The sequence below is a fragment of the Sciurus vulgaris genome (genome assembly GCF_902686455.1).
Source record: "Sciurus vulgaris genome assembly, chromosome: 4".
In the NCBI taxonomy this organism is placed as follows: domain Eukaryota; kingdom Metazoa; phylum Chordata; class Mammalia; order Rodentia; family Sciuridae; genus Sciurus; species Sciurus vulgaris.
The window spans coordinates 79,346,285-79,371,544 of record NC_136464.1 but is presented as its reverse complement, the minus strand read 5'-3'; the positions used below and the strand labels follow the sequence as shown (position 1 = coordinate 79,371,544).

Here is a 25,260-nt window from a genome sequence, read left to right as displayed (position 1 = left end):
TACTTTAAAATAGCTATTTTTTCCTAAACTCAGGATGTTGCTTGTTACAACAATATACCTGCAGGCTTTGCAAGATTTTACTTCAAGTCATGTCAACTATTTTATAAAACGGTGAATTTAAAAATGGTATTGATTTTTCCAGTTTCAAATTATAATTACAAATTGTGCATATGTGAAAAATACAGTAACCTAAATATGAGAGGTAAAGGTAAAAAAATAGGTGCTTCATATGTATTTCAAAGGCCACATGTCCATATTTCTTAAACATATTTCATAATCATAACCCTTGTCTGTTACTTCCTTTGATTAGTACCTTACTAAATAATTGTCTACATCTGGATGACAAATAAAAATATAATAGCTACTACATTTAAGAAGCCCCTTTCCCCTTTGGTTACTCACGCAGCAGCCTTTGGAACTGTTCCTGTTCTTGGAAGGGTTCCAGGTCCTGAGCGCGGGGTGCCTTCGTCGCTGCCTTCAGGGCGGCGGCCACTGAGTGCCACAGAGCCGGCCAGGGCCGGGGCCGCCGGTGGTCCCACGTGAGTGGCTCCTCCTGGCAGCCTCTTCTGAGCGCTGACTGGAGAGGCTGCGCAGAGCCCGGTGAGGCGCCTTTCCACTTCAGTCCTACCCGTTCAGTCCGACCCGGGAAGGCTTTCTTCGCCTGGCTGGCTTGGCCCGCCTGTCACCTGGAGCAGCAGAGAAAGTAGAGTCTCAGCCTTTCTTCGCAACTCCTGTACCAGCGTTCCAGCTCCACCCGCTGCCTACTGCCACCAACCTGGGACCCCTGCCCTTCCACGCCCGATCCCCTAGCTCTCCGACCCTGCTTTGGTCAGCTCACTGAGAAGCCTGCGCTGCCGCTGCTGAAAATCCCTGGCCAGTCTCCACGCAGACTCCACGCGCTGCGGTGTCCGAGCCCAGACTTACCCTAGCCTCCCTTCCCTAGTTTCCCAGGAGCAAATTCATTTAACTTTCCTCAGTTAGAAACCTGGCCTCCTGGGCACAGTGGTGATGCCTGCCTTTAATTCCAGGGGACTCGACCTGGGAGGCTGAGGCCAAAGGATCACAAGTTCAAAGCCAGTCTCAGCAATTTAGTGAGACCCTAAGCAATTTGGCGAGACCCTGACTCAAAATTAAAAAATAAAACTAAAATGTGATGGGCATGTATCTCAGTGATTAGACCCCCCTGGGTTCAATCCCCAGTACCAAAGCAAAACAAAACCACACACATACACGCAGGAAATGTGGCGCCTGTGGTGTCTCAACTCTCCCTTGCTTTAGAGACCCTTTTAAACCACCTTTGGGGGTTTCACCAGTGTCAGATTTTGCAGACCTGTGATAATTTATTTCTAGGAATTTACAACTAGAGTCTTTATTCAACTCCCTGCTTTACTCCTAACATCCCTTCCCCTGCTCTTGGATTCTTCAAAGAATTGCAGGGGGGCTAGGCAGAGCAGAAGTAGAACTCAAACTGTCCATGCTACACCCTATTAAAACACCTGGAAATCATAATCTTAGAGACAGCATGAGACAAAATGCTGTTTTTGCTTTGGATCTTGTATTCCTTTCTTTCTTTCTTTTTTTTTTTTTCTTTTAACACTATGAAAACCCTTACCCAGGAAGTAAATGTACCCCCAAATAGTATTTTTATGTCCTGAAATTTGAGTCCAAGTGCAGGGGAGGGGATGTTAGGGTAAAGAAGGGACCTTAATAACCAGTCTATTAGGGTAGTGTACTCCTCATGGTCATGGTCATACAGTAAGGGGAAGAAAGTGTTACAACAGGACTGGAAAGTATGTTTTTCAAAAGTCTATTAATAAAATAAAACTATATTTCTTTGAAAAATATCACAATGTCAAACATTAAATATTTTGCAAAGGTTTTGCATTCTAAACATTACAACATAAAAATATTATACATTAAGATTTATCTGTAGTTATCTGTATTTTCTTCAATTGTTAAAACATATTCCTGATTCTTGTCAATGATATGAATTTATAAGCAAACTCAGAATTCACTGGTAAATACTGAAATTGTTCAAATTTGCATCAGACTAACCAATATAATCTCACCTAGACAGTGAACATCACCTTATTATATTTTCAACTCTTGTCCTCCAGAAGATAAAATCACTGTGACACACATATATAACTATAGGAAATTAAACTACATAAGAGAGCAGCAATGGTGGGCAAAGATGGTATAAAGGAGATTTGCTGCTTTTACATCTACCAGAATAAACTGGAGCTCTCCTGCACTAGAGGCAGCTGACAGTCCATTAACCCCCAATATCACAGTGACAGCATTCAGGAAATATCACAATGAACCCTTAACTGTGGCTGATCTCCAGGATGATAGATGGCATCAGACAGTGCCAGATGAAATCACTCTTTTACTTACAACTTTAAAAACCTGGGTTATAGAGATGGGAAAATTTTAGAAAGTACCTTTGAAAGACATTTTACTAACCTTTAGAACAATGTCATTTCCATGTTTACCAAGTACATTCCAATACAGGCCATGTGGCAAAATATTCCTGACTTAGATTAGGTCTTTATCAACTGTCAGAGGAAAATGCATTGTGACATTAAGGCCATTTATGTTTCACATATGTCATAATGAGTTTTACTTGACAATTTATTGAACAAAGAATGTAAATAAGGTACTGTTGCCTCACTATCAGTAATATTTTAAAAACTGAATCAGAGACTATTTTACAAAGTTTCAAAGTGTAGTTTGGAATTTAAAACTCTACTAACAATTCTGTCATATTTTCAATGGATGGAAATTTTTTCTCCATCACTTTAGCACATTACACATTTTACTAAATGCTAATTTTCCTAAATCTAATTGTTTCCTGTATTAACTTTAGATGGCACTAAAATTTTTTCATGACTGGATAATTTAGTAGTCATAGGAAGGAAAATATAATGACTTCCTAATGTATATGACTTTTATAACTTTTAAATTGTATGCTATATAGAGGAAATATTAAATGAAATAATTCCAAATATGATTATGTACTTTGGTTTTTAGTTTAAAAAAGAAATCTCAGACCCAATTTCTTTAGGCATTCCCCCTAGCATCATTGGTGGCATTATCCTTGAAAGTAGGCTACAGAGAATTTTATAATGCAAATAAAGTTTACTGTGAGCTTATTTCCTCAACTTGAAAGTCAGTTAACAGGAAGGAGATTAGGCAATATCTTACTGAGAATAGAGGAAGCTATTGGATGTCAATCTCCTTAGACACTGAATCCAAATTTAATCAATGTGGGTCTAAACAATCCTGAAATCAGTAGGGGTAAATGATGTTTGATGACTCTGAAGGGTACATATCCAATTGATTTTCTTCAATTAGGTATTATGCATGTCATGGGGACATAAAATCTGATATCATAGTACTCATTTTCAAGAATTAAAAAAAATTAGAAACAGTCAACAGAACCATCAATCCTAGTACATTAGGGCAAGCACAATGAGAGAGGTAATGTTTTAAAATGGACACTGCAGCTACAGTAGGACGTTTTGGAAATACGTGTGTGTGTGTTTTTTTTAAAATTTTTTTTGACATAATGTTGTGTGTTTTTATTTAGTGTACAAAGGCAAGACATGTTTGGTTGTTGTAAGAAAGGGAGTGAGTCTGGCTCTTCCTATCCCATCCTGACATTTCATCCATGTTGCTGCAGTTCCTTTTAGGAAATATTTATTCTTACAGACTTTTGACATTAAAAAAAATTAAATCATATTGTCTATAAAACAAAAATAAACATCCCAAATGAACAATACATTGTCTATAATTTTTATGACCTTGAATGTACTTGTTGTTAATTCATTTATACAGGAATCTCCCTTATTTTGCATTTTTAAAAATCCTGCTTTGCTATTTCCTCACAAATCATGGTATTATTGTTGTTATAATTTTGCTTCTTATTTACTGAAATGAGATGTCATTGCAGAAGATTAGAAATACATTTACTAATATCTATATATCTAGATAGATGCATAGAAGAGTGTTATCTTTAAGTTCATCAATTAACCATTGTGAAATTACTAGTCTAAATAGATAGTACATTTCATTAACAGAAAGTAATGAATAGGTTTTGAGCACACTAAAATTATTTAATTATTAGCGAAAGGAAAAAACAAGCTCCAATATTATTGCCACATCCTGCTTATGATAGTCTTGATCGTAAAAATCTAAGAAATTATCTTTAATGAATAATGAAAGTAAACAAGTTGTCACTTCATGCTTGTCATAAATATGAACAGATGCTTCACTAATTTGTCATCAATGTACTCTTAGAATCATTTAATTACTAATGTACATTAAGGTTTTATACTGGGGAATGCTTAGAATGAATATGATGATTAGTAAATTATGCTACATTTTATAGAAAAATGCACAATATGTCACATAAAATCAAAATAGTAAAGGCTGAGTAGAACAATTCCCTATTTGACATGCTTGGTTGAACTAACATTGAAGTGTAAAATGATAACTTTTCATACAGGTTTCAGAAAATAATTTGTTTAAAAACCAGTTCATAAATTTATGGTCTATAACAATAGCACTTCTCATTTACTTTTTGTTAAATGTTCCAATGTCCAGTTTGAATATTTAAACAAATGCCAAATAATCAACCAGTGTGCCATGGAATCTGTACCTCATAATATTGGCTGAATCTTATGGACATATAGATAATCATATTTGTTAAAATATGTATTATTTACATATTAAAATATGTATTTTAATATGTATGTATTAAAACATGTATTTGTTAAAAATGTATTATGTAAATGCATGCCTTAAATATGACAGAAATTACCTTGAACACCATAATGTAAGTACTTCTTTGTCTTACCAGAATTGATAAGGAATATAAAATTTATCTTTCATTATTGCAAAGACTATACATATGAATCAGAAATTTCTGTCTCGAAGAATGTGTTACTAATAACTGCTGGACTTTTTGCCCAAAATTAATACAGCTTTCTTAAGATTAAAGATTATTATATAATTCTGAAGAATGTGGATTAAATACCAAGTTCAATTTCTTTTTTGGTCAGCACTGAATATGGAGCATCAATGTATGTGTTGCAATAAGCTCCATGCTCTGATACATACTTTGGGGATTATAACTTCCTTGGGAAGATATTAGATTTTTAATGTAGTATACTACATTATTTTAGAACAAGAGAGTTTACCATTTTATTCCTTCTCCATGTCATTGAAACTGTGGAAGAAAAAGAATATACATTATGGTAAGCCAAATCTATAGTATTGAACTGATGACTCATTTCTGAGGTCTTTGTCTTCACTTTTCAGTAATAACTGACGAGATATCATTGTTTTTCAAATCTTATAATTTCCAACAACTGTTCTATTGTTTTTTTATTTTATGTAGTAGAGGTTTATTTAACATCTATCTCATGAGAAAGACATTCTCAGGTCCTAATGTATCCTGGTGAACAAGTCAGATAAATCCTCTGAAAAGATATGAAGCTACTATTGTTATAGAAATTAAATTGGTGTGTACATATATATGTAGGTGACTACAGAACTCACAAAGTAATGTTTTTAAATTGAAAATATTTCATTATGACATTTGATGTGAGCTTCTAATTATTATAAAATCTACTCAGTTTTGATTCTGCTTTTCAAAATTCCCATTAATCTTACACACAGTGTACAAATTATTATCAGGTAGATAGTTAAGACAAACAGAATATTATTGGAAATAATTTATTTTGTTTTATTTTAAAGTATTTTTTAGATGTTGCTAGACCTTTATTTTATTCACTTATTTATATGTGGTGCTGAGAATTAAACCCAGGGTTTCACACATGCCAAGTAAGTGCTCTACCATTAAGTCAAAACCCCTGCCCCAGAAATAAGCATTTTAAATACAAATTTCCATAAGAATGTTATCAACAATAGAAGACATAATTCAGCGTAATTAGAACACAGAAGAATCATTATGTGTTGCTAACAATTCCTTCTAATGTTCAAATGTAAATAAATCTCCTAGTGTAGGTGCAAGTTGAATGTAAAAATCTCATTTCCCTGTCTTAACATGAGATATGTTTGCTTCTATTTAATATTTATCAAGTAGAATTTTCCATGTGTGCTAAAATGTAAATATTCTTATTTTTCTCCAACTTTTTGATTGAAATAGTGATACTCAAAGCTACATCCTGCTTTAATGATTTATTGATGATTTAACTACTAGTAGAAAAATACTCATCCAAAGTTACAACATGGTGATATCTGATTACTTAAAGTAGCAAATAAATACAAAGCTTATTGCAAAGGTATGTATCTAATTGCATATGTGAATTCAGTGTTCGCTTTTTCTCATTGTAAAATATTCTTGCCATATAACCATGAGGTTTTCCAGTTTAAATTATGCTTTGTATTAAAGATGAAATATTCTAGGTAAGTCAGTGAATTTCTAACTTAGGCCAAGATATTTGTTCATACATAGGAATGAAGATTTCATGCCAGATTAGAAGAAATTGATCTTAGAAATTAGTCTAATTTATTTTATGTTCATAATAAAAATTGCACATTACCATGTAAAATATATTAGATCAATGAATAGTTAACACATACCATCTTGATCTTTTTTCAAATTACAGAAATTGATGAACTTGTTTGATGTCAAAATGTTGCATAATGGTTTGAATGAATAGCATGTGTTTGAATGAATATTAACTTTTGCTTACTTTGACTTATTGCCTAATCTCACTAATTATGGGTTTCATTTCTTGGAAAATTACCATTTAGATTTATTGTACTTGACATTCCACATTCCACTCTGTAACTGCATGTAATAAAATGATCAATGTACTATCCTAAACTCACAAAGCTGTAATTTTGAAGTTGGTATCCTCAAGAATGCTGATTTTATAAAAATGAGATTTTCTAAAGCAGAACAAAATTACCAATCAGTGGTATCCTGCAGCCATCATCTCTCCACAGACACAGGCATTCAACTATCCTCACGAGAGTTAAGGAAACAAGACAAAGGACCACAGTACATGATTTTATTATAACAATAAAAAAAATTGCATTGAAGAAGACAGGGAAAATTTTCCCATATCAAACACCACCCCCAACTCCACATCATGTGGAATCAAGCTTATTCTCAGTTTTGGAAGCCAAGTGAGTGCCTTCACCAACACTGTCCAACCTTGGGTAGCAGAGCATGGAACAAGACTTCCTTCACTGATGGTATTTTAGGGCAATATGAACAGAATTTTGCCTTGGAATTAAATGCCAGACTTCTGAAATGGAATACTTGGGAAGATCTTAATGTCCTCTAGCCATAAGCCAGTGCTTATGAACAAGGCCTCTGAAAAAGTCCAGTGACAGTTGGAGAGAGACAGCTGCAGTCTATTTGACTTCTCTTCTGGCAGAATTACATGTTTCTGGTTGCCACAATGTTGGTCCATGAGTCTGCCTCAGCAGCAGTCAGTCCATAAGTGTATGGGTCTTGGTCCTACCAAGTGCTTTGATGGTGTCAGTGTGCTGTGGACTTGGGGCATGCCACAGTCTGGTGACATTCATGCTACAGGTGTGGCACTGGATGATTAGAAAGGTCTCCTCATGGAAATTCTTCCTGAGGCCTGGTAGAATCCCATAGTCCTAGACCACAGTTAAGTTAGCATGGAAGAGACAGTTGGGCCTAGGTTGACCTAAGGAAGAGGCTTGCAGGGATTGGCTATGGTTTTTAGGTGGCTAAAAATGACATGCTGAACAACACACTTCCATGACCAGCACAGCAACAACAAAGATCACAAGGAGGGGCAACAAGAGATTAAGAAAAACAGAGACATTTTTTTTTTTAAACAATAAAGCATTTATTAATGCATAAACCAAAAGGATATGAAGAAAATTTTCTGTTGGTGAATGGGAGACTGATAAAACTTTTCCATGAAGATAAGCCATTCCTGGAAGACTCCAGCAAACTGCAGACAAGCTCCTCCTCATAAAAACTAGTCATATGTGTTTTAATCAGTCAGAAAAGGGAAAGAGTTCTCCTTGGAAGCCCAGGTTGTTCAAGGCTTTCTCCAGAGAATAAGCAGACACGAGTCCTCCTTTATAAGCTCGTAATCAAAGAACACTGTGAGTTGGTAGAAGGTGCCTCTGGCAGCGATCTCACTCTGACAAAGGTCCCTGTGAGCCTCATCCATGCCTGGATGCAGGGGACTCTTACCCAGTAGGCGTTAGGAAGTAAGATTTACTTCAGGCAGGCAGTTCCCTCAGAGAGTCTAACACTGACCAAAGAGATAGCACCATTCTTGCTGGTATAAGGTGTTTCTCAAGTGTGGACTTCCAGGAGCTAAGTGATGTTAAACCCTGGGTTGAAGGCTTCCTCACATTTGTTGCTTTTGTGAGGCCCCTCCATGATGTGAGATTTTCGGTGAAGAATGAGGCCAGAGTGTTGTGTAAAAGATTTCCCACATTTGCCACACTCGAATGGTTTCTCTCCAGTGTGAACGACCTGGTGCTGAATGAGGCCAGACTTCTGGATAAAGGATTTTCCACACTGGCCACACTCATAGGGCCTCAATCCAGTGTGAATTTTCTGGTGTTCAACAAGGGTGTAGCTTTGTCTAAAGAACTTCCCACACTCACTGCACTCAAAAGGCCTTTCTCCAGTGTGAGTTCTCTGGTGCCGAAGGAGTTTAGATTTGAACATAAAGGCTTTCCCACATTCCCCACACTCATAAGGTTTTTCTGCAGTGTGTACTTTGTGGTGTTTATTGAGGGTGGCTCTTTGGCTAAAAGATTTTCCACACTGGTCACACTCAAAAGGCCTAGCCCCACTGTGGATTAACTGATGTTGAATGAGGCCATACTTTAGGCTAAATGACTTACCACATTGGCCACACTCAAAGGGCCTTGCTCCAGTATGAATTATCTGGTGTTCAAGCAGGCTGTGGCTCTGTGTAAAGAATTTCCCGCACTCGCTACATTCATAAGGCTTTTCTCCCGTGTGAGTTCTCTGGTGCCGAACAAGAGTGGATTTGGACCCAAATGCTTTCCCACACTCATCACACTCATAAGGCCTTTCTCCAGTATGAATTCTGCAGTGTTCAATGAGGTTGGAACTTTGGCTAAAGGATTTCCCACATTCACTGCACTCATAAGGCCTTTCTCCAGTGTGTACTCTGTAATGTTTAATGAGCGTGGCTCTTTGGCTAAATGATTTCCCACACTGACCGCACTCATAAGGTCTTTCTCCAGTGTGGATTCTGCGGTGGTCATTCAAGTGCGAGGTTTGGCTGAAAGATTTCCCACATTCACTGCACTCATAAGGTCTTTCTCCATTATGGACTCTCTGGAGCTGAATAAGTGAGTACTTGTAGTGGTAGGCTTTCCCATATTTGGTAGATTCATAAAGCCTTTTTCCAGTGTAAACTCCTGGATGGTGAACAAGACTGGGTTTGTGGCTGGAAGTTTTTCTGCATTCACTCCACTTGTAATGGTTTATTCCAATATGAAGGGCCTCCCCACGCTCAGTTATTGTGTTTGGCCTCTCACAGTTGGGAACAGCCTGGGGCTGGATAAAGTCCAATTTGGCCAGAAAGTCCTTTCCAACCTCACCACAGCTAATGAGTTTCTCTTGGATTCTGCAGCTCTTCATATATGAGACCTTTTCCAAGTCTCTCGTCAAGGACGTCTCTGAGCTGTGACAATTCTGCTCCTGGTGAAGGTTTGCACATGTCCCAGTCAAGTATGGTTCCTGCCCAGGTTGATCAGTCAGGTGCAAAATGTCCTTCAGGACTGGGACATACATTTCACAGGGATAAGTCTCCTGGGTGGATGAGTCCTCCTTTGAAGTCTTGACCTGCGACAATCCTTCAGAAAACTGCTCAGAAGGTATCTCTTCATCCTCTATTCCATGCCAACAAACCAGTGAGGTTACAAGTGCAAAGTTCTCCAACATCACACCAAGGTACAGCAGCCTCTGAGCCTCATCAAGGAGCCCCCACTCTTCCTGGGAGAAGTAAATGGCCACGTCCTCAAAGGATACACAGTCCTTCTCCTCACTTTCACTGTGTCCTCCCTTAGCACCACCCTCTCCTCATGTCTCATGGTCACTGTCCTCCCTCAGCATCACCAGGCAGGTAGGTTGGGAGAAGCATCTAAATGGCCTGTGCGAGGTCCACTCGGGTTTCTGCAGTCGGGCGGGCCTGCACGGGGACCGCGGCTCTGCTGCGCCTCGGCGCCGGCCCTCTCAAGGTGCTCCGGTTCCCGCTGCGTTCGCGAGCTCCGAGGCCCTGAACGCCCCTCGTGCCTCTGCGGGGTTCGGGCCTCGGTGCTGCGGCGCCCCGTCCACAGAACCAACCACCGGTCCCTTCGGCGGCCGCGCCCCGGACAGCTTCGGGCTGGGGACCGCCCCACCCCGCGCGGCTCGGGGCACAGGGACCTGGAACGGGCTGTGACACAGGGGGCCGCGCGTAGCCCCTCGGGCTCCCGGACGGCGCGGCCCTTACCCGGCCTGGGTCCTGCGGCGCGGCCACCGCCATCGGACTCCGCGAGCGCCGCGGGGCCGGGCGGGCCGCAGCCGCCGCGCCTCGGTCCGCCGTTGAGCGGCGGGGACCACCCAGGACCCCCAAAGCCGAGCGTGCGGAACTCGAGACATTTTTAAGAAAAGCTGAAGCCAGGTGGGACACTGTCCTCTACTAGAGGAACAGTGACTCGGGACTAGCTCAGCATTTTTATCATATAGGTTCTGATTGTCAGGAAGTTAAACTGCAGAAATTCTGTAAATTGTTCAAAGCTTGTGAGTTATCAAGAGGCTTCTTTGTGCAATAAAAAGTTGCACAGTGAGAAACATCTTTCCATTATCCTGCAGTTACAGTGTTAGAAACATCTTTCTGTTATCCTGCTGTACCTAGAAAACCCATTGTACTGCAACATCTATCTGATAGTTGGTGGCATCAGAGCCGAGTATCAAAGCTGTTAACTTATCCTCACTTTTGGCAAAGAATGTTTTCCAGGCTTAGCTTTTGCTGACACCACAGGATCAGCTGATGACCTGGGCTTATTTATTCTCCACAAACACCAACCATGGTATTGGCATAAACCTAGACTTAGATTGCTCGCTAATACCAAAACAGGGATAATGTACCAGTAGACTGTAACATACCTGGACTTAGGGCAAAACTGAGTGCTATAATACCAGAAGGGGACTACAGGATCAAGGGAAAGTAGCAGTCTGCTTAGAATTTGTTGAAAGACAGGCACAAGCAATGTCAAATTATAAAGACTAGGATAAATATGAATGTGTAGATGGCATTGCCCACCAACAAATAGCAAGAACTTTCAAATAAATAGGACTTCATGTAACAGTTAAAAGAAGGCACCAGAGGCTGATGGGGTATTTACAAATTTAAGCACTTTTTAAAGAAGATTTTTAAAATTACTGTTTTAAAGAAAATAAGCTTCAACAAAACACAGAAAGGAATGAATGGAATGGAGAGGAGATGGGAATAAGAAAGACAGTTGAATGAACATAACTTTCCTATGTTCCTGTATGAATATACAATCAGTGTAACTCCACATCATGTACAACCACAAGAATGAGAAGTTATACTCCATGTATGTATGACATGTCAAAATACACCTTCCTGCCGTTATATTTTTAAAAAATATTTAAAAAACCACAGCAAAAACATTAAATACTCCACATCAACAACTATTAGGGAAATAAAAATTAAAATTGCAGTGAGATATTAGTTTGCTCCAGTAGAAATGTCTATTTAAAAGGGTTAAGTAGAATAAGAATTGTTGAGGATGTAGAGAAAATGAATACTTGCAAATTATTGGTGGGAATGTAAATTAGCATAGCCATTTTGGAAAAAAAGTAAAGCATTTTCCAAAATTACTAAAAATTGGGCTCTCTTATTTAGCCTTTCCACTACTGAGAATATACCCAAATTAAATTAGAATGTCAAATGGCATCTGCATTCCTATGTTTATTACAGCACTATTCACAGTGGCCAAGAGATGTAAACAACCTAAGTTAACTGATAAACAGATTGAAAAGATGTAGCATGCAATGGAATACTATTTACTCAAAAAAAGAATGAAATCTTGTTACTTGCAGCAACAGAGATAAAAATAGAAATAATTGTTTAAAGTGAAATAAGCCAGGTACAGGAATATAGATAATACATGACTTCACTCACAAGTATTATAAAAGTTGATCTCATTGAAGTTGAGAGTAGAAAGATGTTGGAGAAGGCTGGGTAGAGTAGGGTGCAGGAAGGAATGGGGAAAGATTAATCAATGTGTACAAAGTTCTAGTTAGATAAGAGAAAGAAGTGCAAAAGTGCTATTTCACAGAGTGACTATAGATAATGATAATATACTGTTTCAACACAAAGAAGCAAAGTGTTTGGTAAATGACAAAGTATTTGAGAAAATAGAAATACTTAAGCATTACACAATGTCTATATGTATCAAAATATCACATGATATTCTACAAAAATGTATAATTTTATGGTTCAAATATCAATTAAAAGTAAATTTAATTTTGACAAGAGGAATTTGAAAACAAGTTTTTTTCAGTTTCAAACCTACCGTGTAATGTTTTGTCCTGTGACTCTCAGACTGGAAAAGCTCATCATATTTCCCTACTAGCAACTGACTTCTTCATGGAGTTTTTGTCATTGCAGGTTGTAGAAGCAGATTAAACAGCTAACCTAGGAAGATAAGAATTTGTCCTTTCTATTCATTTTCTTCCATTGATTATATTATTTTGGCCAAATTTCTCTATTCAACCCCAGCAGTGAATTCTGCTTGGCACATTTTCTATCTCAGTAGAAAAAGTTCTTACTGCTCTATAGGTGCCTCAGTCCAACTCTTCAAGTGACCATATCTGAACTCCAACTATACCAGCATCTCTCATTGCAGGTTTCTCTCCAGAGATCTGAACCCCAGTAACACACCCTTCTCAGCCGTCTGGGAACTAGTTCCATTGTACCCTCCCTTACCCACTTTAATATTTGTATCAATGAACAATGTCCCCTCCTCAAAATTTGGAGTCTGTTTTCAATGGGCACATTCTTCTAAAAATAACGTAGAATTCTAATTTCTTCCAATGACTTACCTAACCTTAGTGTTTTGTTCAGTTTTTTTTGTTTGTTTGTTTGGTTTTTTGTTTTGTTTTGTTTTGTTTTGTTTTTTGCTGCTGTGACCAAAAACCTGACAAGAACATTATTAAGGAGGAAAACTTTATTTTAGGGTCATGGTTTCAGAGGTCTTGGTCCATAGAGGGCTGGCTCCATTCCTAGAGGCTTAGGTGAGGTGGAACCTCATGGTGTAAGACTGTGGTGGAGAGAAGCAGCTCAAGACATCATACCAGGATGCAGAGAGAGAGCTCAGCTCAACAAATATATTCCCCAAAGTTAACCTCGAATGACTCACCTTCTTCGGCCACACCCCACCATCCTATTGTCACCACTTAGTTAATTCCCATCAGAGGATTAATGCACGGATACAGTTAAGGCTCTCACAACCCAATCATTCCACCTCTAAACCTTGCATTGTCTCACACAGCAGCTTTGGGGCAATACCTCATAGCTAAATAAACTATAACACTAACAGTATCTCTTTTCTCTAGTTACTACCAAAACATCATATCCCTACTTAGTCTTGTTTTTATATTACAGTTCTCTAATACCCTATTAAAATAATAATCATTTGTTTCCTGATAAGCCTTGATTAATATAATTGCTACCAGGAATTGGGAGCTAGTCATGAAAACTCTCTGTCACTAAAGACCTGTATTTTGAATTATGAATAATATTCTGCAGCTAATACCATAGCTTTGTAGTTCAGTAATCTAATGTCTGAAAAAATTTTTATTCCTCCCATTTTTTGACCTTTAGTTCCAACAGCTATTAAAACATTTTTACTTTTCATTATGATTCTGTAGCAAATTCTAATCCTTGACAGCACAGGTTTACAATCATGTATCATCCAAAGTAATAGCCAAACAACATAGCTTTGATTTGTTTTAAGTGCTTGGATAGTACAGTATTTTATTATATGCTTTGAGTAATTACACATGTGCAGTTTACTGATGGGGATAGGACCACTTCAATTTGCTTCATTTATTGTTTTTCAATCTCCTCATGTTCTTTCAGATTGGATGTTGAGAATTTTGTTACAGTTAAATGTTAAAATAATAAATATTTGAGAATGGGAATTATTTTCTATATATCATAGAAAAATAATCTTAAAAATGTATAAAATGTGATATCAAATGTTGAATCATTTTGTTGAGTTTTGAAGGAATTAAGGGCTGCTTTTTGTTCCTGTACAATTACATAGTTTTGGATATTCCACAAAATCCATGAGTTTTTAAACCACTACACATTTGCTGAATTTAGGAATAAAAATAGCTGTAATATGCAAATTGCTTTTGTTTAGTGATAGCACAAACATCTCTTCAAGTAAAGTTATTTTTCCACGTTTTGCCTAATTCTTATTTTTTTTAAATGTGCATTGTTACTCCCCAGGGCTCTCTTCTCTTCTTCCCTTTCAGAGATTCTCGAGGGCCTTCAGTGGTTTCATCTTCCAACAATGAGCTGTCATCCATCTGGCAGGACAGTAGTAAGAGCAGTGTGGCTAAAACTGATTCCAGGATTTCCTGGTTCATCATAAATTAACAGCATTGCCTGTCCAGATAAGTTTTGCATTTACACTTAGATTTTTGTGTCCTAAAAGACAGAGTAAATGTAAATTTTATATAGTAGACTCTTGGAAATGTTGAGAGAAATAAATGATGCACCCCTTATATCTGGGGATCAATTTATTACCTCTATGATGTCATTGAGATAGTTCATTGATGTTGACTGTCTTAATTCAGCACATGGTGGAATTGTATTTCTCTGCTTATAATCTATGCCTTGCTTTATACATGAAATGTTATGAAAGAAATATGTGATTTTCAACTCACATTGAAATTCAACACAGCATTTTTTCAGTCACTGAAATATGGAATATCATGTCCAGCTATGGTCACTATAATCTACAAACTTGATCTAATTGTGATGGTCAGAGCTTTCTTGCCAACCCACAGTGACATGCACAGGGCAGCAGTGCTTTTCCAAGGTGTGTGTTGACTTAGTAAGTTCTAGTATACTTCCTCGGGTATACCCCTCGAGGGCCTCCAGCACCTCTTTGATGGATATCGCCTCTGAAACCAATTGCAGTGGCCTATCCTTTCTGTGCTCCTAGTACCCATCTCTCATGTTTGATTGTGAGCTGAATTCTTAGCTTCTTTTACTATTTTCAGAAGTTAACCAATGAATCACTTTTACTTCATATTCAGTTCTAAGATAACTTCATCTTTGATGGTCATCAAAGTTATCTTTCTTCTGTGTCTTAGAGGTTAACAAATTAGACAGGAGATTTAAAAGAAAATAAATGTTCAATTTTAAATTTAGCTAAAGCACTTACCATACTGTCTGTGGTCTTGGTAATAGTTACAGAAAATTTTAAACATCATTTAGTTTTTCTTTTATTTTTTTCTCTTGTTAGCTCCTAAACATGTATTAGTTCCTAAATATTGATAGGTTATGTTTTACAATCCTTACACATTTCTTTTCAGGTAGACATATTCTTTCCTTTTGATCAAATGTTTTCAGAATAAAAGATGCCACGCAGCTTTAAAAAATCTACAAATAACTATTTACCCCACACCTAGTGGAAGAAATAAGAACAACAATTCAGCTGTAACTTCCTGTCAATACCACTTTCCAATCACATCCTCCACCTTTGGTGCCTGCCTCATAGAAAATAATTTCCCATTTCGTTTTGACAATGCATGAGCATTTCCTTATGTTTCTTAACACATTTGTATATATGTAACCAGTAGGGTTAATCTTTTATATTTTTAATTTTTAAATATTGTCTTTATAAGCAATTACTTAAACATTTTTGCAGACATTCTCATAAAGATGTGAGAGAGATTCTTATGGGCATTTGCTTAAGAGGGAAATCATCATCTTATGACATATAGACCCTCATTAATGGACATTACCAATGTGTTCTTCAAACTGACTTTGCCAATTAACACTTTCTTTAAAAGTGAAAAAGAGTTTTTATTTTTTATTCTTTCTATCATTTAAAACATTGCCAGGATATAAACATGTTTCTCATCTGGTGAGTATAAAATATCATTTTGGTGTTTGCATGTGCAGATTACTGGTAAATGTACTTACTTTTAATTAATTAATTATCACACATTTTAGATTGACAGGCATCTCTTTAAAAATGTATATTTTGTGTATATTTTTGTTGTAGATGGACAGTATGCCTTTATGTTATTTGTTTATTTTTATGTGGTGCTAAATATTCAGGGTTTTAAGGGACCCCTTAAGAAAATCTAGCACTTCTGGCCATGGTGACACATACCTATAATCCCAGCAACTCTGGAGGCTGAGCCAAGAGGATCACAAGTTCAAAGTTATTCTCAGCAACTTAGCGAGACCCTGTCTCAAAATAAAAAATTAAAAGGGCTGGATATGTCGCTCATTGATTATGTAATTCTGGGTTCAATCCCTGGTGCCAAAAAAAAGAAGTTAATGTCCACTGGGTATACACTTGTTTGTAAAGAATACCATTTCTATGGCCACTATTACATTTTATATATTTTATTGCATAATACCTCATCTCTGTAAGATAAGCATCATTCGTGTACACATTCTAAAGTTGAGGAAATTATATTGGAGAAAAATTTAGCAACATGCCCTGGTCAATATGTGAGTAAATCTGTGGTTTGTTCCTAGATACTCTGATTTCAGAACTCACCCTATGAAAACTTCAGGGAATTTTATAATGTATGGTATTTATAAGACATTAATGCCAAGCAAGTTCCAAATTAAAATAAAATGTACACATGTGGGACCATAATTATGGTCAGCCTTCAATCCTTATCTCAAACAGTGTGAAATTTGCAATGCACAATTAGGCAAACATGAAAAATACACATTTTTCCTTATGGAGGGATGCACATGGTAAGGCAGCAAAACCTGAACTGCAGGATCACCAGTCTGAGTTGTAGGCCTTATTCACACTGCTGGAAACAAAATTTTCTGAGGCCATAATCAACACAATTCACGATCAAACATTAAATGTATTCCTGGGTGCTTATTGAATTAGAAAAATAAGTCAAAATTAAAATAAGATGAATTGGAAGTTCAAGATCAGTTTTGTGATTCACTTCTCTGAATTCACTAAATAAACGTGCAGACCATTAAGTCACTGAAACTGGGTGACTTTCTCTGTCTCCTCTTGGATATGAGGAAGAAATGTGTACTTTCATCAACCCAGTCACCATGTATTTCTCTTGTTCCCATCTGACCTGTGCAATACCACCAAAATATCCAATTAAACTACCACAAAAAACCATTCTGGAATTCTAATATTTTACACACCGTAAAGAATCTAGCCAGCATCCATGTTGAAATGAGAGTTTTGAGATAAAACTGAATTCACCTCTTTGGCTGGCAGGTGGAGTCTGCACAAGGTGCAGGCCTCTGTATTGGGGAAGTGTTGCAGCTTTTAATGGTAGGAGGCCATGCCCTCCAGTGTTGTAGCAGAACCCAGCAGCTCATCTTCATTTCTCCTTATTTCTGTGTTCCTGTCTCCCGAATCAGAAGAATGAAATCCATGGAAGATGATGAGTATGTGGGTAGGAAATATTGAAGAAGAGGGACAGAACTCTTGCACCACAAGAGGGGACCCAAAAGCAGGTTTTCGCCTACTGATTGTGCTAATCTAGGGGTTTACATAACACTATGTTCCCTGCCTTTGGTCCATACTTATACTAATTAGGGTTTGGAAACTTCTAAGTTGCTCTTGGTTAAATATAGGCTAATTAGGCCTTGGAAATGTACTAAAACTATTGGCCGATTTTTGAGTCTCAACTTTCATTCAAATCTGTCCCACTTCAATTTTCCCATGGCAGGTCAGGAAGTAGGAGGTTGAGGTCCTCAGAGTGTGCTTCTGTGACTGGCCCCCCAGGCTGCCACAGGGTGAGGAATCCGCGTAACCTTGGCTGGTCTTGGGGCTGACTTGCTGCACCTTGCCTGTATGGCGGGCTCCACTTGGCAGGGCCCTCCCACTACTAGGGATGCCACTTTGCAGCTCCATAGCTCTGCTGCTGCTTTTTGGCAGGAAGCAGCTGGCTGACTGGGTGGCTTGGCAGGCCCAGAGCCTTGTCAATGTGACTAACACAATGATGCATATGGATTTGCTTTTGCTGCCCTTCCTCTGTCAGTCTTCAACAGCATGTCCATACATAGACATGTTATCTGCAAAGAATTGCCTCTGACTTAAAATGAATCCTTCAACCAAAAGGCTCCAGTCTTACAAAAATCTACTATAAAAATAATGTGGTTGAACTGGGAGCGCCGTAAAGGAGGCCGCTCGGCACAGCGCTGGGACTCGGCGCAACACACCCGGGCTCTGGGAGGCTGCCCAAAGGAAAAGGTGCTTGGTGAGCTGTTTGGACTGAAAGCGACCACCCCTGAACACAGGGGGCTGCCCAGAGGAGAAGGAGAAATACGGGCTCGGCACGTCACTTGGAATTGGAGCAGCTGTGCCAGGGCTCTGGGCGGCTATCCGGTGGAACAGCGTGGTGAGTGGTTTGGTCCCAGAGCATCCGCTCCTGAACACAGGGGGGTTGTCTGGAGAAGGAGGAGGAGCGCGGCGGGGTGCTTGGGCTCGAAGTGACTGCACCAGGGCTACGGGTGGCAGTCGGGACAAGAAGGTGCACAGTGAGTTCCTGGGACTCGTGAGGAACGCACCAGATCTCTGGGTGACTGCCTGGTGGAGAAGGAGGTGTGTGGTGGGTCACTTGGACTTAGAGCGACCGCACGAAACACCAGGTGGCTGCCGGAGGAAAAGGCGTGTGGCGAGTCACTGGGACTCGAAGCGATTGTAAGGGGCTCCAGGTACCTGCTCAGAGGAGGGGCCGCATAGCCAGGCGAAAAGTGCAGAGCAGGGTCCACGGGCCTAGGCGGCTTCTTGGTGGAAGAGCCCCACAGACAAACTGAGGGGCAGAGCGAAGGCTCCAGGACTGCAGGCAGCTTCTCTGAGGAGAGGCAGCTTAAGGAGATTCATCTGCGAAGGGCGAGGCTTCCAGGCCCAGGAGGTAGGTCCGGGTCCCTGGGAACATTGCAGAAGAAGGCTGCCCAGCCCAGGCGGTAGTTGTGAATTGAACAGAACCTCTGGGAGGGAAACCGACCAGCGAGACGCCCCACTGGGTGAGTCCTCCCTGTCGGGTGAGGTTCTCCCAAAAGGACTGTAAAATCAGAGACACAGACCCAAACTGGCCTTGCATCAGCCCACATCCTACTTCCCCTTTGGATGACCATTCATCAACAAGTGAAGGTACCTCTGCCCACTAGCAGGGAATATACCCCACCGGAAGGCCACCTCCCCTAGGGAGTCAGCTTCCTTGTGGAGTACCGCATTATCAACTTCCTCCAAGACTTCAGGCTACTGAAGGCTAAGAGGGGATATACTAGAAAGCTTCAGGGATATTATAAGACAATAGAGGAAATCTGCAATATCACAGCGGTCAACTGATACCTGAACAATATGAGAAAACAAGGAAAGAAAATGCTGCAAACAAATCTAAATGGTACATCAATGAAACCCAACGACAGCATGGCAGAAGAAATGACAGAAAGGGAGTTCAGAATGTACATAATTAAAATGATCAGGGAAGCAAATGACGAGATGCAAGAGCAAATGCAGGCACTGAATGATCGCACCAATCGACAGTTAAAAGAGCAAATACAGGAAACAAAAGATCATTTCAATAAAGAGTTAGAGATATTGAAAAAAAAACAAACACAAATCCTTGAAATGAAGGAAACAATAAACCAAATTAAGAACTCCATAGAAAGCATAACCAATAGAATAGAACACCTGGAAGACAGAACATCAGACATTGAAGATAAAATATTTAACCTTGAAAACAAAGTTGAACAAACAGAGAAGATGGTAAGAAATCATGAATAGAATCTCCAAGAACTATGGGATATCATGAAAAGGCCAAATTTAAGAATTATTGGGATTGAGGAAGGCTTAGAGAAACAGACCAAAGGAATGAACAATCTATTCAATGAAATACTATCAGAAAATTTCCCAAATCTGAAGAATGAAATGGAAGATCAAGTACAAGAGGCTTATAGGACTCCAAATATACAACATTACAACAGACCCACACCAAGGCACATTATAATGAAAATACCTAACATACAAAATAAAGACAGAATTTTAAAGGCCGCAAGAGAGAGGAATCAAATTACATTCAGGGGGAAACCAATACGGATATCAGCAGATTTTTCAATCCAGACCCTAAAAGCTAGAAGGGCCTGGAACAACATTTTTCAAGCCCTGAAAGAAAATGGATGCCAACCAAGAATCTTATACCCAGCAAAACTTACCTTCAAATTTGACGATGAAATAAAATCCTTCCATGATAAACAAAAGCTAAAAGAATTTACAAAAAGAAAGCCAGCATTACAGAACATTCTCAGCAAAATATTCCACGAGGAAGAGATGAAAAACAAAGAAACAAATCAGCAATGGGAGGAACTATCCTAAAGGAATTGTCAAATAAAGGAAGAACCAAGTCGTCTCAAAATAAATAAATAAATAAATAAAATGAACCAAATGACCGGGAATACTAATCATATCTCAATAATAACCCAGAATGTTAATGGCCTGAACTCATCAATCAAAAGACATAGACTGGCAGATTGGATCAAAAAGAAAGATCCAACAATATGTTGCCTGCAAGAGACTCACCTCGTAGAAAGAGATACCCATAGACTAAAGGTGAAAGGATGGGGGAAAACATACCATGCACATGGACTCAGCAAAAAAGCTGGGGTATCCATCTTCATTTCAGATAATGTGGACTTCAAGTCAAAACTAGTCAGAAGAGATAAAGAAGGACATTACATACTGCTTAAGGGAACCATAAATCAGCAAGACATAACAATCATAAACATCTATGCCCCAAACAGTGGCTCATCCATGTATGTCAAACGAATCCTTCTCAATTTCAGAAACAAATAGACCATAACACAATAATATTAGGTGATTTTAACACGCCTCTCTCACCACTGGACAGATCTTCCAAACAAAAATTGAACAAAGAAACCATAGCTCTCAATAACACAATCAATAATTTAGACTTAACGGACATTTATACAATATACCATCCAACCAAGAGCGAATACACTTTCTTCTCAGCAGCACATGGATCCTTCTCTAAAATAGACCATATATTATGCCACAAAGCTAATGTAAGCAAATACAAGAAGATAGAGACACTACCTTGTATTCTATCAGATCATAATGGATTGAAGTTAGAAATAAATGAAAGAGTAAAAAACAGAAGCTACTGCAACACCTGGAGATTAAACAATATGCTATTACATGATGAATGGATAACAGAAGATATTAGGAAGGAAATTTAAAAATTCTTAGAGGTAAATGAGAACAAAGAAACATCATATCAAAATCTTTGGGACACTATGAAAGCAGTACTTAGAGGAAAATTTATTTCATGGAGCGCATTCAATAAAAGAAGCAAAAATCAACAAATAAACAACCTAACACTACAGCTCAAAGCCCTAGAAAAAGAAGAACAGACCAACACCAAAAGTAGTAGAAGACAGGAAATAGTTAAACTCAGAGCTGAAATCAACGAAATTGAAACAAAAGAAACAATACAAAAAATTGACAAAATAAATAGTTGGTTCTTTGAAAAAATAAACAAAATTGATAAACCCTTAGCCACTCTAACAAAGAGAAGACGAGAGAAAACCCAAATCACTAAAATTCGGAATGAACAAGGAAATATCACAACAGACACAATTGAAATACAAAACATAATTAGAAGCTATTTTGAAAATCTATATTCCAACAAAATAGAAAATTTTAAAGACATCAACATGTTTCTAGAGACATATGAATTGCCTAAATTGAACGAGGAGGACATACACAATTTAAATAGACCAATTTCAAGTACTGAAATAGAAGAAGTCATCAAAAGCCTACCAACAAAGAAAAGTCCAGGACCAGATGGGTTCTCAGCCGAGTTCTACAAAACCTTTAAAGAAGAGCTCATTCCATTACTTCTCAAAGTATTCCATGAAATAGAAGAGGAGGGTACCCTCCCAAACTCATTCTATGAAACCAATATTATCCTGATACCCAAGCCAGACAGAGACAAATCGAGGAAAGAAAATTTCAGACCAATATCATTAATGAACATTGACGCAAAAATTCTCAAGAAAATTTTAGCAAATCACATACAAAAATATATTTAAAAGATAGTGCACCACGATCAAGTGGGTTTTATCCCAGGGATGCAAGGTTGGTTCAACATCCGGAAATCAATAAATGTAATTCACCACATCAATAGACTTAAAGTCAAGAATCACATGATTATTTCAATAGATGCAGAAAAAGCATTTGATAAAATACAACACCCCTTCATGCTCAAAACACTAGAAAAAATAGGGATAGTGGGAACATTCCTTAACATTGTAAAGGCCATCTATGCTAAGCCCATGGCTAATATCATTCTAAACGGTGAAAAACTGAAAGCATTCCCCCTAAAAACTGGAACAAGACAGGGATGCCCTCTTTCACACTCCTATTCAATATCGTTCTTGAGACTCTAGCCAGAGCAATTAGACAGACCAAGGAAATTAAAGGAATACGAATAGGAAAAGAAGAACTCAAACTATCCCTATTTGCGGATGATATGATTATATACTTAGAGGAACCAGGAAATTCCACCAGAAAACTGTTAGAACTCATAAGTGAATTCAGTAAAGTGGCAGGTTACAAGATCAATGCTCATAAATCCAATGCATTTTTATACATAAGTGTTAAATCCTCAGAAAGAGAAATTATGAAAACTACCCCATTCACGATAGCATCGAAAAAAATAAAATACTTGGGAATCAATCTCACAAAAGAGGTGAAAGACCGCTACAATGAGAACTACAGAACACTAAAGAAAGATATTAAAGAAAACCTTAGAAGATAGAAAGATCTTCCATGTTCTTGGATAGGAAGAATTAATATTGTCAAAATGGCCATACTACCAAAAGTGCTATACAGATTCAATGCAATCCCAATTAAAATCCCAATGACGTACCTTACAGAAATAGAGCAAGCAATCATGAAATTCATCTGGAAGAATAAGAAACCCAGAATAGCTAAAGCTATCCTTCGCAGGAAAAATGAAGCAGGGGGTATCACAATACACGAACTTCAACTTTATTACAAAGCAATAGTAACAAAGACGGCATGGTACTGGTACCAAAATAGACAGGTAGATCAATGGTACAGAATAGAGGACACTGACACAAACCCAAATAAATACAATTTTCTCATACTAGACAAAGGTGCCAAAAATATGCAATGGAGAAAAGATAGCCTCTTCAACAAATGGTGCTGGGAGAATTGGAAATCCATATGCAACAGAATGAAACTAAACCCATATCTCTCACCCTGCACAATATTCAACTCAAAATGGATTAAGGACCTTGGAATCAGACCAGAGACTGCAGATTATAGAAGAAAAAGTAGGTCCCGATCTTCAACATGTCGGCCTAGGACCAGACTTCCTCAACAGGACTCCCATAGCACAAGAAATAAAAGCAAGAATCAAAAACTGGGATAGATTCAAACTAAAAAGCTTTCTCTCAGCAAAGGAAATTATCAGTAATGTGAAGAAAGAGCCTACAGAGTGGGAGAATATCTTTGCCAATCATACTTCAGATAGAGCACTAATCTCTAGAATCTATAAAGAACTCAAAAAACTCTACACCAACAATAGAAATAATCCAATCGACAAATGGGCTAAGGAAATGAACAGACACTTCACAGAAGAAGATGTACAAGCAATCAATAAACATATGAAAAAATGTTCAACATCTCTAGTAATAAGAGAAATGCAAATCAAAACCACCCTAAGATTCCATCTCACTCCAATTAGAATGGCGATTATCAAAAATACAAGCAACAGGTGTTGGCGAGGATGTGGGGAGAAAGGTACACTCATACATTGCTGGTGGGGCTGCAAATTAGTGCAGCCACTCTGGAAAGCAGTGTGGAGATTCCTTAGAAAAAACTTGGAATGGACCCTCCATTTGACCCAGCTATCCCACTCCTTGGCCTATACCCAAAGGACTTAAAATCAGCATACTACAGAGATACAGCCACATCAATGTTCATAGCTGCTCAATTCACAATAACCAGACTGTGGAACCAACCTAGATGCCCTTCAATTGATGAGTGGATAAAGAAACTGTGGTATATATACACAATGGAATATTACTCAGCCATAAAGAATGACAAAATTATGGCATTTGCAGGCAAATGGATGAAATTGGAGAATATCATGCTAAGTGAGATAAGCCAATCTCAAAAAGCCAAAGGACGAATGATATCGCTAATAAGTGGAGGATGACACATAATGGGGGGGAGGGAAGGGTTAATGTGAGGGTTAGAGTTAGGGTTAGGGAGGGGGGCAAGTATGGAGGAAGAAAGTACTGTATAGAGGGTAAAGAGGGGTGGGAGGGGTGGGGGGAAGGGAAAAATAACAGAATGAATCAAACAACATTACTGTATGTAAATTTATGATTACACAAATGGTATGCCTTTACGCCATGTACAAACAGAGTAACAACATGTATCCCATTTTTTTACAATAAAAAATAAATAAATAAATAAATAAAAATGTGGTTGCCACTTGAAAATAATCTCTTTGATATTGAATTGCTCTTCTACCAGATATGCTGTTTCAAGACAGAATATGCAACCAAAGGAAAGCAGTCAAAGGGTTTAGGGGGAGCTAGTGCTCTTATAAATATATTAAATAATTTATTTGAAGATTTTCTCTTTCTTTTTTCTTTTTTTTCAAATCTAGGTTCTACTTAGGTAGAAGTTTTACTCTTTATGCCAGTATCCTTTTTTGAATAAGCAGATACCAACAGACTGAAGAGAGTAAAGTTCTCAGAGGAGTAATGAAGAGGTCGAAGAAGATTTGAGCAGCACCACCTCATATACCATGTGGATCTGGCACCAGCTCAGCCAAGTAACTACACAGGATCTCCACAGGATAAGCAACTCAGAGGAGTCCAATGTTGGGCCGAAATGGCTGTGCCTAGTGCTTTTGTAGTATTCAATTTT

At 38.3% G+C, this 25,260-nt stretch overlaps 2 protein-coding genes and 1 long non-coding RNA gene across 3 annotated transcripts in view; all 3 read right to left on the bottom strand.

Annotated features, from left to right (window-relative positions):
• The window catches only part of LOC306660237 (uncharacterized protein), a gene marked incomplete at its 3' end in the record, with an annotated part of 493,624 nt that overhangs the window by 411,192 nt on the left and 57,172 nt on the right, over nucleotides 1-25,260 (bottom strand). The window lies entirely within an intron of this gene.
• Nucleotides 429-6,978, bottom strand: LOC306659046. The gene is made up of 4 exons (XR_013763184.1): nucleotides 6,945-6,978; nucleotides 5,205-5,233; nucleotides 2,467-2,558; nucleotides 429-686 (listed from the first exon to the last, which is right to left on the bottom strand). It is a non-coding gene; the product is annotated as an uncharacterized lncRNA (long non-coding RNA).
• On the bottom strand, nucleotides 8,142-10,645 carry LOC306659158 (uncharacterized protein). Its single transcript, XM_079136575.1, has 2 exons — nucleotides 10,506-10,645; nucleotides 8,142-10,202 (listed from the first exon to the last, which is right to left on the bottom strand). The coding sequence occupies exon 2, from the start codon at nucleotides 9,953-9,955 to the stop codon at nucleotides 8,345-8,347; it is 1,611 nt and encodes a 536-aa protein (XP_078992701.1). The 5' UTR covers nucleotides 9,956-10,202; nucleotides 10,506-10,645; the 3' UTR covers nucleotides 8,142-8,344.

Coding starts and splice junctions, on each gene's coding strand:
- LOC306659158 (XM_079136575.1), bottom strand. CDS start 9,955: ATGTTGGAGAACTTTGCACTTGTAACCTCACTGGTTTGTTGGCATGGA.